We start from the raw sequence: 17,605 nt of genomic DNA, 5'->3' as shown, positions 1-17,605 counted from the left end.
GGCCTCAATGCTGCTGACTGTTTGGCAAAAGACCACAGAGACCATTGATGTTCTGCAGCACTCAGGTGGAATGAACATTGGTGGTGCTGGAGAGGCACCTGCACTTATTTTTAATAGTTCTGTATTAGCTCTTAAATAGTTCAATTCTATTAGTTATATTATCTTCTTTGCAGCTCTTTAACGCTGTCATTTTCTGAGCATATTAAAGAATTTCAACCTCCACATGTATGTATGTATGTTATACTTACCCTCAGTTCCAAGAGCCACCCGCACTGGGCACTGATGTCATTTAGCTACATACTCTTGATGCTGTAGACATTAGCATCCAGAAAGCGGCATCAGCTAGTGCTACATATGAGTAAAGAATGGAGGAGAGTAAGTATCTGAGTCTGCTGTAAGGTCTGAATGGTGTTCATGGCCTGGGGTTAAAATTTATTTAGAGGTTTGCTCTGAGGTGTAAATTTTGGTGTCTAGACTAGGGTCCGAAAGAAGTTGTCCACTACTTGGACATCTTCATGTCATACAACTCGCTTGGCCCCGATAAAATAATAAAGCCTATACTCACCTCCCGTGCTAGCGTTGGTCCTGCGGTGTCAGCACTCGTTCTTCCGGGGCTCCCTTGCTGTTGTTTTGACACATGATGCCGACACCCAATCAACACTGGTGTCACTGTCCCCGCCTTCAGACAAATCGATTATGAAGAGGAAGTGAGAGAGTACAGCTGCAGCCTGGACTTCCTCTTCATGTTCAATTTGTCCGCAGGTGGGACAGTGACCCCAGTGCTGATTAGATGCCGGCGTCACCTGTCTCGACACGGCACGACAGCCGTCATATATTAGCACCAGCAAAATGAGTTACAGAAGAAAAAATCCAGCACTCCCAAATGCATAAAAAATTAATGTGAATTTATTCACAATCAGGTATCTCGGAGAAAAATAAAAAAATTACAAAAATACAAAAAGTAGCAACCAGTAAAGGACATAGCTAATTGCCATGAGTCTTACCAATGTAAAGATTGTGAATATCTTGATTGTGTGAATTGATAAATGATCATAGGGCAGCGCTGCTAAAAAAAAAAAAAAAAGAGGTAGAGCCTATGAGAACCGTGCAGGAATCAATTCACACAATCAAGATTTTCACAATCTTTACATTGGTAAGACTCATGGCAATTAGCCATGTCCTTTACTGGTTGCTACTTTTTGTATTTTTGTAATTTTTTTATTTTTCAATTTTCTATTTTTCTCCGAGATACTAGAGTATTCATTTGTGGTATGGTACCATTGAACCATTGCTATATTAAGCCTGTTCCACACCCCTCTGGCGTTCCTATAGTTGAGACATCCTTGGCATTGTCTTGCATTGAGATTCTCTTTCAGGTTATGATTTAACTATGCACGTTATCCTTCATGGAATCCTTACACTAGGAGAATCAATGTTCTTTAGTCTTGTGATATGTTTTCAATGTTTCTCTGGGATAACCTCTGTGCAATTTTGATGTTTCTATGTTGGGGTATATATGGACAATGATCATCAATCATCAGGACAATGATGTATCAATCTGATATGTGACCAGTTGTTTGTAATATCAATTCAAATATATGGCTGTATTTTTCTGACTTTTTTCTTTTGCTATATTATTTATGTATAGTCTGAAGAAGGTCCGGATAGTGACCGAAACGTTACACATTGGAATGTAAATCTTGTGGACTACCTGATTGTGAATAAATTCAAATTAATTTTTTCTGCATTTGGGAGTGCCGGATTTTTTCTTCTGCATGACAACTTAGCATAACCTTCCTAACACCTTGTCAAGAGGATATGTCTATACAGAGGTTGATACTCACATTTATGAATGTGATACTTATATGCAGCTTATAAATATGAATGACTAGATGGCAGCAGGTTTACTAGTCCTTTAATGATAATCTTTTGCTGATAAAACTGTGATTTTATCAAATCTATAGCAAGCAGCCCAGTAAGTAGCACATCACTGGAATTACTGTCTGTCTTTACATCATGATTTTCTAAGATTAGATGGCAAAACCTGATGACAGATTCCCTCTAAAAGTTCTTTCTTGAATTAATGGTGCATTTAAATATATACAGGGTGGTCCAAAAGTAGGTGTCAGTATGTGTAATGGGGTAATGAAACATTTCCTAATAAATGGATTGGCCGAAGAGGCCCACTTGATTTGCCGGCACGTTCACCAGACTTGACCCTAATGGGTTTTTTTCTTTTGGGGAGTACTCAAGGACAAAGTTTATAGTCGAAAACCAAAAAGTGTCAGTGGTTTGAAAAATTACATAAGAGATGCATTTCAAGAAATTAATACCCAAAGAGACTTGTGCAAAAATGTTTGTCGAAGCATAAGACTAGTTTCAAACTAGCGTTTTTGGGCGCAGCACAGGGCCGCCGCTAACCCCTGCCCCTGGCCGCGCCCGCTCCTGTCAACTCCTCCTCCGATCTCATGACTGTGCATGCGATCAGTGTACCCTATACTTAGCATTGGGTGCCCTGTTGAAGGGCAAGGCCCAATAAAGCAAAAGCACTGCAGCATCCAGCATAATATGGAGAGGGGGCAATACTGTATATGGGTTGGTGAGTTTTGTATGTCAGGGCAGCTCTTTCATTCCACTCTGGCCCTGTTGTAAATATCTTATGGCGGGCAGACACAACATCATGTTGGTCCAGTGGTTAAATTCTCCCAGACAGCATATTCATCATATAATGGCAGAACAAAACTATTCCTACATTTTTTTTTACACCAGAACAAATGAACAAACTAAAAGAACTTCATAAATCATGGATGGCTGGAGTAATAAATGAATTGCTGTTGTGAAACGCTACCAGTATTCTAGTCACTTAGAAAGTTGTGAACCATAAAAGCCATAATCCACCAGGCATCATCATGGCAAGGATTTCCTGCATGATAGGCTCCGATACATGGCTGACATTTTTATTCTGGTTTATAAATTAGCAGTGTGCGTCCAGTTACTCTTATCAGTTCATTAAAAACCCGGCGTATGTCATTTACCATGATGTAAATTGCCAGCGAGCGCTTCAATGACGTACTTGTGGAAGAGGAAACTGTAGATAAACTCAGTAAATATGTAGAATGCTCAACTGTGTTTGTTACCAGTTTGATTCCAGCTGACAAGACATCATTTCTACTCCAGATCTTAGCTCGCGGCTGCATGCCTACTTCTCTACAATGTCTTATATGGAACACATGCCGTACTGCTCTCCAGTGTGCTGCACAGTTTATATAGCTGGCAGCAGTTTCCTACTTTGACATTTCGTGATTTTTGTACAAATCATAATGCAAGTGACAGAAGCATATTCTAAGCATATGTATAATCACAGGAACAAGACGGAAAAGGTTTACACCCTTCTAAGCTAATTTCTTCAATCTGCTTTGTAAAAATTTATATCAGCCAATCTTTGACCGAAAATGCAGAAAAGATACAAAAGGGAAGACAAAGGCACAAAAGAGGCCCTGGGCCGCGCTTTGTTTAGAGGAGATTCCATACGGAGCTACTTTCTTTTTTTTTTCACCAGACATTTTTCAAAATCTAAAGTGGAAAAAAAACTTTCAAAACACTGAGCAAAAGAAATTCAAAGTAGTTTTCCAATAGAAATGACTAGGAGTCTTTCAAGTATTTAAGGCTTTGGTCACACGTTGCGTTTTTTTGCTGCTTTTTAAATGCAAATTTTAAGCTGCGTTTTACAGTACCAGCAAAAGCTATGAGATTTCAGAATTCTCATGCACACACATTGCTTTTTTTTTCCTGACTGAATTGGAAAACTACAGCATGTCACACAGTGTTTTTGCAGAGTTTTTTCACCCATAGAAAGCAATGAGTAGGGCTGGTTTCACATTTGCGTTTTTTTGCTCTGTATTTTAGCGCTAAAAAAAGCATGCGTTTTTTTTCCTATATTTTGCATGGGATGCGCTTATGTGCGCATACACATGCGTTTGTACGCGTTTTTCCGCGCTTGCTTTTTTTGTGGTGTGCGCTCGGGCACACAAAATGCATCCTGTTGCATTTTTTGGGCGTCCGACTTGCCTCAAAAAAACGCATGCGCGCGCAATGCGTTTTTTTTACAGCAAGACACCCATTATAAGTCTATGGGTGCGCATATGTGCGCATTGCCATGCTCATGTATGCGTTTTTTTGCGCATGCGTTTTTTTGTTGACCATTAGTTAGACAATGGAATTTAGGGGTTTGGGTTAGAGTTAGGGTTAGTTAAGGGGGTTTAGGGTTAGGGTTAGGGTTTGGGTTAGGGTTAGTATGGTTTGGTTAAGGGTTAGGGTTTAGGGTTAGTTAGGGTTTAGGGTTAGGGTTAGGGTTTGGGTAGGGTTTGGTTAAGGGTTAGGGTTAGGGTTAGTATGGTTTGGTTAAGGGTTAGGGTTAGGGTATAGTTTGGTTAAGGGTTAGGGTTAGGGTTAGTAAAGTCATGGTTTGGGTTAGTGTGAGGGGCTAACTAATGTTGGAAAAAAACGCAAACGCGGTAAAAAACGCACTAAAAACGCATACAAACGCTGCTTTTTTTCATGCATGCTCATAAAAATGCTTGAAAAAAGCGCAGCATTTGTATGCGTTTGTATGCGTTTTTTCCATGCTTTTTTTGCGGGAAAAACGCGCTGCAAAAAAAAGCAAGTGTGAAAGTAGCCTTAGTGCAGAAACGCAGCAAAAACCAAAGGTATCAGGTTTTGCTGTTTTTGGTGCAAAAACCTTAAGGAAGTTGCATCATGCTTGTTTTGGGGGCCACTAAACTTTATCAGCATGCATAAGAAACCTCAAAAACGCAGGGAAAAAAACGAACCAAAAAACGCAGCATAACCTGCAGGAAACAACACAGCAAAAATGCAACGTGTGAACATATCATTGAAGCTAACTTTCAATAGTTTTTGGATTGAAACAACTCAAAAAAGTCCTCAAAAACTCTGTGTGCACATAAACTGAGGTCACTTATACACGTTCAGTATTTGGTCAGTATTTTACCTCAGTATCTATAAGCCAAATCCAGGAGTGGGTGATAAATCCAGAAGTGGTGACGTGTTTCTATTATACTTTTCCTCTGATTGTTCCACTCCTGGTTTTGGCTTACAGATACTGAGGTAAATACTGACCAAATGCTCAACCTAAAAACATAACCTTCGGGTATGCTCATATGATTCCTGTGCAAGATCCCTATGCATTTTTGTGACTCTCACTAAGGCCCCTTTCACACGTTAGTGTCTCTGGTACATGTGGTGACATATTTCTCAAGTACCGGAGACACTGACACATGTAGACCCATTCAAATGAATGGATCTATGCACATGTCAGAGTGTTTTAAAGGACCGTGTGTCCGTGTGCAAAACACGCAGACATGTCCATTTTGACCCGGACACACAGGCCGCAACACGTGCGGCACACGTGCACATGGAGAACAGTGCAGACTGTCGTCCGTGTGCACGGACAGCCGCCGGGGAAGTAGCGCTACTGCAAGCACTGTTCCCCTGCATGTGGTGCTGAACGCAGCTGTCATTCTCCCCTCTCCCCTCCTCAGCACCGTGGGAAAATGACGGTGCTGAGGTCACAGGAGTTCATGCCGGCAGCGAGCACAGACTCAGTGATGTCACCGCTAGTCACTGAGCCTGTGCGCGCTGCTTCCCATTCATTACCAAGTAGTTTACAGCCCGAGCGGTCACATTAGCACTGCTCTGATTGTAAACTGAATATACCCAGATATGGATTGCGCCGTGGGACTGACTGTACGCCAGACAGGTATGGTATATTGTTAGTTTAGTTTTTAGCTTTGGTTTTTTTTACAGGAGATTGAGGGCTTCGAGATGGGATTAGCAGCGTAATAAAGATGGAAAAAAATGTGTGGTATATTATTTCATTAAAAGACTTTATTCTTACTGTGTGTGTTTATTTAACCCTTTACTTACTATAGGATTAGTAATGGATAGGTGTCTTATTGACATCTTTACAATACTAAGCCGGGCTTAATGTCACCTTATAATAGAAAGGTGACATTAACCCTTTATTACCCCACTGGCCACCGCTACAGGGCAATTGGGAAGAACCTGACAAAGCTCCAGAATAGGCGCATCAAATAGATGCACATTTTCTTGGCAGCTGCGGGCTGCTGTTTTTAGGCTGGGGGGGGGCCATATTCATAATAATAATCTTTATTTTTATATAGCGCTAACACATTCCGCAGCGCTTTACAGTTTGCACACATTATCATCCCTGTCCCCGATGGGGCTCACAATCATGGCCCCTTACCAGCCTGAGAAAAGCAGCCCGCATCTGTTAGTTTTGCCGGGTTGGTTCAAAAAATAAGGGGGACGCCACGTCGTTTTTTTTTCATTCATTCTCCCCTGCTCGCGCTGTTGCCAGCACCACAGGGGAGAATGATAGCCGAGTTCAGCACCACATGCAGGGGAACAACGCTTACTGTAGCATTACTTCCCCTGCGGCCGGCCGTGTGGTACTGATGCGGCACACATGTGCCACACGTAGTATACACAGAGACACATGGACACATGGTCACGAATATCTCCGATACCGGTTTTTCCAGTACCGGAAATATCAGGATGTGTGAAATCGGCCTAAGCAATGTAGAGAACAGTCAAACAGCCGCACTCTTGTGGATGCAAAAAGGAAAATGTAATATTTGTGCTGGAAATTACACCGCAATGATAATACAAGTCTGATAGACAAAAAAATCTGTTAAGAAGCGCGTGACATTTCGACCTAATCCAGATCTTTTTCAAACATCGCTATTCTTAACTGTAGGCAGAGGTTGCAGTGTGGGTGTTCCCAAGATAGGGGCTGGGTTTTAAATGTGTGCTGAGATCAGTGGTGGTGACTTGTATTATCATTGTGGTGTAATTGCACAAATATTAAATGTTCCTTTTTGCATCCACAAGATTGAGGCTGTTTGTTCTCTATAATTTTTGGGATTATTCCTGTTCAGCCAGCACCACTCATTCTTTACCAGCTGTGTGTGCCACCTTTCTTGCTGATATATCTCACTAGGCAATGGCGCAAGTTTATAAGCATTTTGTAGATTTGAAAATTCACTGTAGATTATCGCAGATTTTCTGTGCAGAATAAACACTAAAAATTGGTAACCAATCTGAACAAACCCTTACATAGGATTACCTGTGCAAGAGACAGTAAAGGGTTATTTGAAGGAATTTTTGGGAGGGTAAAGGTGTTTCTCACTATAATGTATTCTTTCACATTTTGGATTTTGCCTCTGAGCCAGGTAACCTGGTTTGTCAGGTGATGTTGGATACACTTTCTCTTCTTTGTGATGTCACATAACATCAGTTACAGAGTCCCACCATGCTGATCACACTGACGCAATGCAATGCTATGTCATTTGTTCTGTGGGGATTCAGTGTCAGATTGAAGAACATTGGGCCCACTAGAGGATTTGATTCTGAGCTCCCACCTTTCTCCCCTACTCAAGATCCCCACAGCAACTGCAAGGTTTGCACTATAAACTCTCCTGACGGAGAAGCCAGGGCCCACCGGAGGATTCTCTAGTTTGCTGGTGGGCCAGTCCAACCCTGTGTGGGATATATGGGCAAGAGATGACCAGGTTACTAACCAACATAGAAGTCACCTAGGGCATGAAAAGTACAGGGGGAAGGATTTCAGCACATAACAGGGATGCATGGGGTGAGAAGTACCAAAGGGATCACCGCACCTGAGGCAGAGACCGTAAAGTATCCCTAATGAGGTTCTATGAGTTGTTTTTCATTTTTTTAAGAAAATTTATCAGGCCGTTTTAATTATTGCAAATGCTGCCCACTATTATCGCCTGTTATTCTTCAGTTTTTGCACCATGAGATGGAAATGTTTTTCCAGGTTTATTTCTAGTTTATTCTACTGAAGGTGGAGCAGTTTTATTTATTGTAATTGTTATCCATTATTTTCCCAAAGCAAAAAAAGACTGAATTGGAAAATATACAGGAGACAAATCTCAAGGTTATGAAGAACAGCAATAAATAAACACGCACACCTGCAGATGTTACCAAAATGTCAGATGGGAACATTTCTTTTTTTCAAGACTTTCCTTCTAGGGATGAGCGAGTATACTCGTTAGGATTCGGTACTCGGTGAGTAATGCGATACTCACAGTACTTGAATCCTAGCGAGTAAATTTCACTACTCGCCTCGCAATATTCGGATCTCCCGACCAGCATGTGTCAGCCGATCACAGTAAAGCCACCACCTTCTTTGTTGTGGCATTACTGTGATTGGCTGGCTGCGCAGCATCATATGTGTGTGCGGGGGCTCTGTGTGGGCTCTGCCGGGCTGATTGGGGCTCTGTGCGGGCTCTGCCGGCCCCGCACAGACCCCCGATCAGCCCGGCAGAGCCCACACAGACCCCCAATAAGCGTGGCAGAGCCCGCACAGACCCCCGATCAGCCTGGCAGAGCCCGCACACACACAGCCCCACAGACCCCCGCACACATTCTCCGCCCACACACACAGTCTCCGCCCATTACTCGCATTTCCCATAGACATACATTGGACTCGATACTCATTCCGAGTACCCGAGTATTAGGAGCTACTCGTAACGAGTACAGCGAGTCCGAGTATTTCACTACTCACTCATCCCTATTTCCTTCATATTGAGAAAGCTTTATGTAACTGAGGAGGATATTGCATATCCCAAATTATGAGCTGAACAACAAGGGTCGGTACTGAATGTGGGATTCTTCGGGCCTCATGCACAGGTGCACATACTTTGTCGAGGTACCTTCAACTCTATACTACAGAGCTATGCAAATTGGTGCATCATACGGCACCACATTACATAGTAATTATTGGCATTCAATAAGCTGTGGCATAATTTCCTTTCTGTCTGATTTATTCATAAGCTATTACTTATTTTAAAGCATTAAAACATTTAAATAAGTAATGAGTGGATTGGTTTGCGCAACCCTGTCCAGAGTTTAGGTCAGTGCTCTCTTTCCGTAGACGGGAGCTGCACAAATTTCTTGAGCTTCCAGGTTCCCTGCATAGCATGTGATTCATCAGCCTGGCATGACGTTATCTGTTCTGCATGTGGTACATATAGATGACATCTTGACCAGTTGGCTAATCATAAGCCGAGCCTGAGATCCTGGAGAATAAGGAAATTTGTGCAGCTCCTGTCCACAGCCAGAGAGCACTGACCTGGATTGTGGACCAGGGTTGCATGAAGTGATCCGCTCATTAAAATCAGTCATACTGTGTAGTAAATGGATCATAATATATGTAACTTTTTTGGAAAATTATGAAATTGCTATTCATATGACAATTGTTTTTTATGTACCGTATTTTTCGGATTGTAAGACGCACTTTTTTTCCCCAAAATATTTGGGGAAAATGTGGGTGTGTCTTATAATGCGGATATACCTTATCGGCGCACCGCTGCGGGTGTCCGGTGCTGCCGCTGCTGTGCTGTGTCCTGTGCTTCTGCTACTGTGCTGTGTCTGGTGGTGCTGCCGACATTTTGTGAAAGGCCAGAGCCCCCCGCAGTTCCGTGGTTTCCTGTGCGTGGATCTCGGCACCAAGATCTTGGGAGATGAGATCTCAGCGCAGCAGCGTCAGCACTGGACACAGCGCAGCAGCAGCAGCACCAGCATCGGACACAGCTCAGCAGCAGCACCGGACACAGTGCAGCAGCAGCACCGGACACAGCGCAGCAGAAGCACTGGACACAGTGCAGCAGCAGCACCGGACACCTGCAGCGGCAATAAGACGCAAGGATTATAAGAAGCACCACCATTTTATTAAAAAAAAAGTTTTTTTTTCCTATTTTTCTCCTCAAAATTTGGGGTGCATCTTATAATCCGAACAATACGGTAGATACTGTATATCTATTGCACAAAAGCAGAGCAACAAATATGTCCTCCATGTAAAAAATGTGACAAAGCATTGTTCGCCACCAAATTGCTCCAGGATCGATGGATGAAGTTGCTCTAGGAGGATGTTTAGATTCCAGTTTTAATCTATGGCAGTGTTCTTAGACAAAATTGTGAGTGTGCCCATGGATGAAAAGCAACCACACCCAAATAGTCTCAGGATGCTTTGTTGTTGGCATTACACAGGACTCATGGTAGTAATCACCTTTTATTTTCTGGACAATCATTCTTCCAGATGTCCCAAACAGTCTGAGCTTCATTAGAGATAATACCTTTACAAGAAGTAAAGGTATTGGAGTAAAGTTATTTTCTATGATGAAGACCCCATGAGACTGGTGATGAACCATACGTTTTCCTCATGACAGCGCACCGTATCACAAGGCAAATGTGATAACTAAGTGACTCTGTACAACACATTGAAATTTTAGGTCTGTGGCAAAGAAATTCCCCAGATCTCAAGCTGCAAAAAAGCAGGTAAACAAACAAACACAGAAATTGTGATAAACTCCAAGCACTGATACATAAGAATTGGTTGTCAATAGCCAGGATTTGGCCCAGAAGCTGATATCCAACATACCACGGCAAATTACAGAAGTTTGGAAAAATATGGTTTAACAATAAATATTGAGTCTTTGCATAAACTTGATGTCTCTGTCAATAAATGTATAAAAACTTATAACTGTACTGCAGTAACCATAAAAACATTCAACTAAAGGATCTAAAAACACTGAAACAGCAAACCACAATTTGCATCAGTCTCAAAACCTTTCCTAGGACTCTATTGAGTAGCTGTGTGCAGCATAATCCAGGCTGCCACTGGGAAATAGACATATAGAAGCGGACCAATTTGTAAAGTAAAGGTGAATAGGAAGAAACCTTGAAGTAAAATTTCAGTCTCAAGTCAGCCCCACAAACTCAAAAGAGAATGGGGGATTTTTTAATCAAGTGTTGTGGTCTGAGGAAAAAGGAACTGCAGAGAAGGAACCTAAGCCAAGCATAGGTCAGATATGACGAGACAAGGTCTGAAACATTCTAAAGAATCAAGTTTAAACTATGTCAAGAAGCAAAAGATAAAGATAAGATTCTACACAAGACCAGGAATAAACAGGGAAAGCTCATATTGAATAACTGCAAACAATAGAAAAGATGTAATATGCAAATAATATAATCTTACCTCATCAAACTTGTTTAGGTTGTTTGAGAGAAGACTCACAAGCTGCCCAGTACTTATTTTATCTAAAACTTTGCTGGATAATTTTAATGTCTGCATAAAGAATAAAAATAATACTTTTAGATTGTTTTACCAATCAAGGAGACTCCTTTAGAGATGTCATTGTGTGCTATATATTAGAGATGAGCGGATGATCAATCTGCGGAGGACCAGGTTTGAGTCGAATTTCCTGAAATGCAAACATTTTGAAATTCGATTCACAGTTAGCAAAAAAAGAAAAAAAACTTGCTCGGCACTGTCTCCCACACTGCTGAAGCATCAGGGAGCGGCTAATATCATTTTGTGTTGCCATGCAGGCCTCCCTATAATGCCCTCCAGCTATGACATCTTACAGATTTTCATACGTTGTACAGTGGTGGGTACTACCTCGGCCATCACAGATCAGCAGTTCCCAGCGGAGCACAGTTTGTATGGCAGGGCCATTTTCCATCTTCAGAGTCACTGGGTAAGTGTATCTCATGTAGATATTAAATGGAACCTGTCACATCTTTTTTTGGTTTTCAGCTGCCCCCATTGCGTTCTGATGCAGTGTGCATCACTAACATTGTTATCTCAAAGAAAAGCTCCCAGTATATACTGTATGTGTAAAAACCCTTTATATCATAAGTAGATTCCGTCTGATAACTTTCGTTTCAGTCATAGGGGTGTCACTTTTTACTGCTTCATTCATGGTCAGTCATGGTCATGTCCAATATTATTCATACGCATACAGTGGGGAAAAAAAGTATTTAGTCAGTCAGCAATAGTGCAAGTTCCACCACTTAAAAAGATGAGAGGCGTCTGTAATTTACATCATAGGTAGACCTCAACTATGGGAGACAAACTGAGAAAAAAAAATCCAGAAAATCACATTGTCTGGTTTTTTTTTCATTTTATTTGCATATTATGGTGGAAAATAAGTATTTGGTCAGAAACAAAATTTCATCTCAATACTTTGTGATATATCCTTTGTTGGCAATGACAGAGGTCAAACGTTTTCTGTAAGTCTTCACAAGGTTGCCACACACTGTTGTTGGTATGTTGGCCCATTCCTCCATGCAGATCTCCTCTAGAGCAGTGATGTTTTTGGCTTTTCGCTTGGCAACACGGACTTTCAACTCCCTCCAAAGGTTTTCTATAGGGTTGAGATCTGGAGACTGGCTAGGCCACTCCAGGACCTTGAAATGCATCTTACGAAGCCACTCCTTCGTTGCCCTGGTGGTGTGCTTTGGATCATTGTCATGTTGAAAGACCCAGCCACGTTTCATCTTCAATGCCCTTGCTGATGGAAGGAGGTTTGCACTCAAAATCTCATGATACATGGCCCCATTCATTCTTTCATGTACCAGGATCAGTCGTCCTGGCCCCTTTGCAGAGAAACAGCCCCAAAGCATGATATTTCCACCACCATGCTTTACAGTAGGTATGGTGTTTGATGGATGCAACTCAGTATTCTTTTTCCTCCAAACACGACAAGTTGTGTTTCTACCAAACAGTTCCAGTTTGGTTTCATCAGACCATAGGACATTCTCCCAAAACTCCTCTGGATCATCCAAATGCTCTCTAGCAAACTTCAGACGGGCCCGGACATGTACAGGCTTAAGCAGTGGGACACGTCTGGCACTGCAGGATCTGAGTCCATGGTGGCGTAGTGTGTTACTTATGGTAGGCCTTGTTACATTGGTCCCAGCTCTCTGCAGTTCATTCACTAGGTCCCCCCGCGTGGTTCTGGGATTTTTGCTCACCGTTCTTGTGATCATTCTGACCCCACGGGGTGGGATTTTGCGTGGAGCACCAGATCGAGGGAGATTATCAGTGGTCTTGTATGTCTTCCATTTTCTAATTATTGCTCCCACAGTTGATTTCTTCACTCCAAGCTGGTTGGCTATTGCAGATTCAGTCTTCCCAGCCTGGTGCAGGGCTACAATTTTGTTTCTGGTGTCCTTTGACTGCTCTTTGGTCTTCACCATAGTGGAGTTTGGATTCAGATTGTTTGAGGGTGTGCACAGGTGTCTTTTTATACTGATAACAAGTTTAAACAGGTGCCATTACTACAGGTAATGAGTGGAGGAAAGAGGAGACTCTTAAAGAAGAAGTTACAGGTCTGTGAGAGCCAGAAATCTTGATTGCTTGTTTCTGACCAAATACTTATTTTCCACCATAATATGCAAATAAAATGAAAAAAAAACAGACAATGTGATTTTCTGGATTTTTTTTTCTCAGTTTGTCTCCCATAGTTGAGGTCTACCTATGATGTAAATTACAGACGCCTCTCATCTTTTTAAGTGGTGGAACTTGCACTATTGCTGACTGACTAAATACTTTTTTTCCCCACTGTGTGTGAAAACAAGCTCAGGATGTACATCCAAATTCAGTGCACATGCTTGGGAACCTGATGGGCAACGCTGAAGCATCGGATTTCCGAGGCTGATGCCGTGATGTCAGGCCAGTCACGGCAATCAATCACAATGTGGTGTGAGTGAATCATTTTGTACAGGACCATGACTGAATGTGACTGAAATGGTAAAAAGTGAGACCCTGTGACTCAAATGAAAGGTATATGATGCAATCTGCTAATGATACCCGCTGGTGTCCAGCTACCTCTTGTTATATATCATTCGTCATTGTCTAGCTGCAGTTTATCACTTCTGCACGGTGGACCCCTGGCTGCAAATGCACCATATACCTTATACTATCTTTATCATTTGGTGCGTTCCGCCAGCCCTTAACACTCTCTCTCCTATGGTGTCGGCTATTATGATCAGCAGGGTCCTCGCTCTGTTCTGTAAAGTAGAATGTAAGTCTTTTTTCATAAACTAAATGCCACCATGAAAAAGCATACAATTAGAAGATAATAAAGTATAGCAAATTTTATTTAGACATAGCAAACATTATAATAAAGTACATAAAAAACTGTTCATTTATCAAAGCCATAATTGGTAATAGGAACTATTCAGCAGATAAGCATATCCTAATATATCAAATAAGGCTTTGATAAATATGAATACTTTTGTCTGTCAGTTTAGTCATACTTAGATAGAGGTACACATGCGGCTCCAGACAAAACTGCAGAGGCGGCAAAAAGCGCGTCGAGGTGCCAGCCGCAGTGCACAGCACTCCTCTACTATGGCCACAGGTAATAGACCATCTGTCCGACCATATAAACTAGCATTTGTCATTTCTTAGGCGCCAATCTTTATAGTGCAACTGTGCGCTTTACTTCCTGACTTGACATCTACGGATGATTAAATTGACAGACAAAAGTATTTATATTTATCAAGGCCAAAATTATTCACACCCACTTCATTGTGATTGATTGCTATGACTGGCCTGATGTCACTTCAATGGCCTTGGAAATCTGGCACTTGCGTACTGCCCATTATATCCTCAAGCATGCGCATGCGTCCCTAGCTCGTTTTTACATGTGCATATGCTCCTTTGATAAATGAACAGTTTTTTAATGTACTTTATTTTTATGTTTGCTATATTTAAATTAAATTAAATTTGCTATACTTTATTATCTTCTTCATTAAAATGCTCCTTCATGGTCGGTTTTAGGTTATACTAGATGAAGAACCCGGCGCTGCCCAGGCATAGTAACTAACTACGGTTAGTTATAACAAATTATAATGATTATATCTATATTTATAAAGCTGAGTGTAGAGCCCCGCCCACTCTGCATAGCCACATTCACTATAATATCCCACATCATCCCGTCAGCCAGAGCTACAGGACTACTACCCATAATATCCCACATCATTCCATCAGCCAGAGCCACTGGACTATTACCCCTAATGTCCCACATCATCCCATCAGCCAGAGCCACCGGACAACTACCACTAATATCCCACATCATCCCGTCAGCCAGAGCTATCGGACTACTACCACTAATATCCCATCTCATCCCATCAGCCAAAGCTACCGGACTACTACCCATAATATCCCACATCATCCCATCAGCCAGAGCCACTGGACTACTACTCCTAATATCCCACATCATCCCGTCAGCAAGAGCTACCGGACTACTACCCATAATATCCCACATCATCCCATCAGCCAGAGCCACTGGACTACTACTCCTAATATCCCACATCATCCTATCAGCCAGAGCCACCGGACAACTACCACTAATATTCCACATCTTCCCGTCAGCCTGGAGTCAGAACTAGAGCGCTGAGTGGAACGGTCCTAACTTCCATACTGGGGATCCCTTTAAGAGAGGGCTGGCGTCAGAACCAGAGCCCTGAGTGGATTTGCCCTGACTTCCATACCAATGATCCCTTTAATAGAAGCCTGAGGTGCGAATTAGAGCGCTGAGGGAGTTACCATAACTTTTATTCTGGAGATCCCTTTAAGAGAGGCCTGGGGTCAGTACCAAAGTGCAGAGTGGATTTTCCCTTACTTCCATACTGGGGATCCCTTTAAGAGAGCCTGGGATCAGTACCAAAGCGCAGAGTGGATTTGCCCTGACTTCCATACCGGGGATCCCTTTAAGAGAGGCCTGGGATCAGAACCAGAGCGCTGAGTGGATTTGCCCTGACTTGCATACCAACGATCCCTTTAATAGAACCCTGTGGTCAGAATCAGAGCGCTGAGGGATTTACCCTAACTTCCATACAGGAGATCCCTTTAAGAGAGCCTGGGGTCAGTACCAGAGCATTTGATAGCAATTGCCCTGACCTCCATACCGGAGATCCCTTTAAGAGAGGCCTGGGGTCAGAAATAAAGCGCTGGATGGATTTGCCCTGACTTCCATACCGGAGATCCCTTTAAGAAAGGCCTGGGGTCAGTACTAAAGAGCAGAGTGGATTTGCCCTAAATTCCATACCAATGATCTCTTTAAGAGACCCTGGGGTCAGTACCAAAGTGCTGGATGGATTTGCTCTGACTTCCATACCAATGATCCCTTTAGGAGGATGTGTGATGGGGATATAGGCATGGGAGGGGGGATTCATTTCTGTCATGTGATCTCTGCTCCTTTCAGGGGGGCAGACAATGGCTGGGAGCTTATGTTCCCAGGGATGCGATATTTCTCCCACCATGTCAGTGTCTGCTGAGGTGTTGTCAAGTGGGAAAACTGTTGGTCATGGCAACCAATCACAGCTCAGCTACTTTTAACCAGCCCTGGTGAAATGAGAGATGCTTAGTGATTGTTTGCAAGGAAAACTGTTGCTCATAGCAACCAATCACAGCTCATCTTCTTTTGAATATCTCTGGTGAAATGAAAGATGCTTCGTGATTGGTTGGTGATATACACACACACACACACACATTCATTTTTATATATAGAGATTGCTAATATTGGAAGGGATCACTTTACTATTGTTTAAGAGGAATTTTGTTGGTTATATGTAAGTCTTTTTTGTCAACAGGGATTTCCCTTCTTTAGAGTGTAATCTCTTTTGCTCTACAGGGTCCTCTCTCTTCTCTAAAGTGTAAGCTCTTATGGTCAGCAAGGCTCTCTCCCTTTTCACACACATGTATTTTCCAAGCACTTACAAGCTTTCCAGCATCAAGATTTGCTTGAATTTATTCACCGCAAATCAAATTTTTGAGAAAAATTCTGCAAAGTCGACGTATTTGAACTTCAAAAGATCTGCTCACGTCTTCTATAGAAAAGAAAAATGGGAAATGAAAATAAGGGAAACTTACCTTTTTATAAATTAAACTGAACATTGCTATCCTCATTTGCATCCCTATATGATGGAGTCCGAATATGGCCGGATGTAGAAGCAGCATTCTGACAGCAAAGAGAAGAGATAGGCCGATTGCCAAGTAGTAAGCTATGGATCGTTCCAGCTTGTTATTTGTGTCATAAGAAGCTATGATTCTTCCAAGAAGAAGTGGTTGGACAGCTTTGGTGACTTCCTAAGACAGAAAGGAATTTATAAGAAGGGCATTATTAGTTTTATCTATTTATTTTTAGATTTAAATAAAAATAAATGACATTCACAAAATCATACAACATGAGGCAGTTCCTAACTGGTAACTAAAAGGTATTGTTTTCCTAGGAAATTAGTAGGAAGGCAGGGCAGTTCTGAACACCATAAACTGGATGGGCAACAAGTGTCCTGACAGTTGTGCATCAGATGGAGACAATACGCTCAGTTGTCGCTAATCTTTGGCTGTCATTTTCTTCTTTCTTGTGCTACTGCCCAGTTTTACTTAATGGCTTTCATTTATGGAAAAATGGGCTGGATGGTGGCCAGTACAAGACTTGCTCATCGACTCACATAATAGAGTTGCATAACTCCTTCCTGTACAATAAAGCAGGTGTAAAGTGCTACCCAAGCCAAATATGAAAGCCCTTATGTTTGCAAGGTACAGTATTTAAGAAGTTTGCAATTTAGTGTTTGAATGGGCCACCTTCCTGATAGAGCAATATCTTCAGTCCTACTTGTCTGCCGCATTACCCCCTCCTTTTTGCTCAGAAATCGGTAGCAGTGAGCATGGTCAGTATGAGACTGT

At 42.1% G+C, this 17,605-nt stretch overlaps 1 protein-coding gene across 1 annotated transcript in view; it reads right to left on the bottom strand.

The window, feature by feature from the left end:
* The window catches only part of CFTR (CF transmembrane conductance regulator), a 240,217-nt gene that overhangs the window by 152,368 nt on the left and 70,244 nt on the right, over window positions 1-17,605 (bottom strand). The window contains exons 4-5 of the mRNA XM_073573354.1: window positions 16,790-17,005; window positions 11,102-11,191 (exon numbers count right to left, since the gene is read on the bottom strand). Coding sequence (XP_073429455.1) covers window positions 11,102-11,191; window positions 16,790-17,005 — 306 coding nt within the window. The remainder of the gene's footprint in view (window positions 1-11,101; window positions 11,192-16,789; window positions 17,006-17,605) is intronic.

The sequence above is a fragment of the Dendrobates tinctorius genome, unplaced genomic scaffold, assembly GCF_039654945.1.
Source record: "Dendrobates tinctorius isolate UK_male_01 unplaced genomic scaffold, ASM3965494v1 ptg000035l, whole genome shotgun sequence".
NCBI lineage: Eukaryota > Metazoa > Chordata > Amphibia > Anura > Dendrobatidae > Dendrobates > Dendrobates tinctorius.
This window is presented reverse-complemented; position numbering and strand designations above follow the sequence as displayed.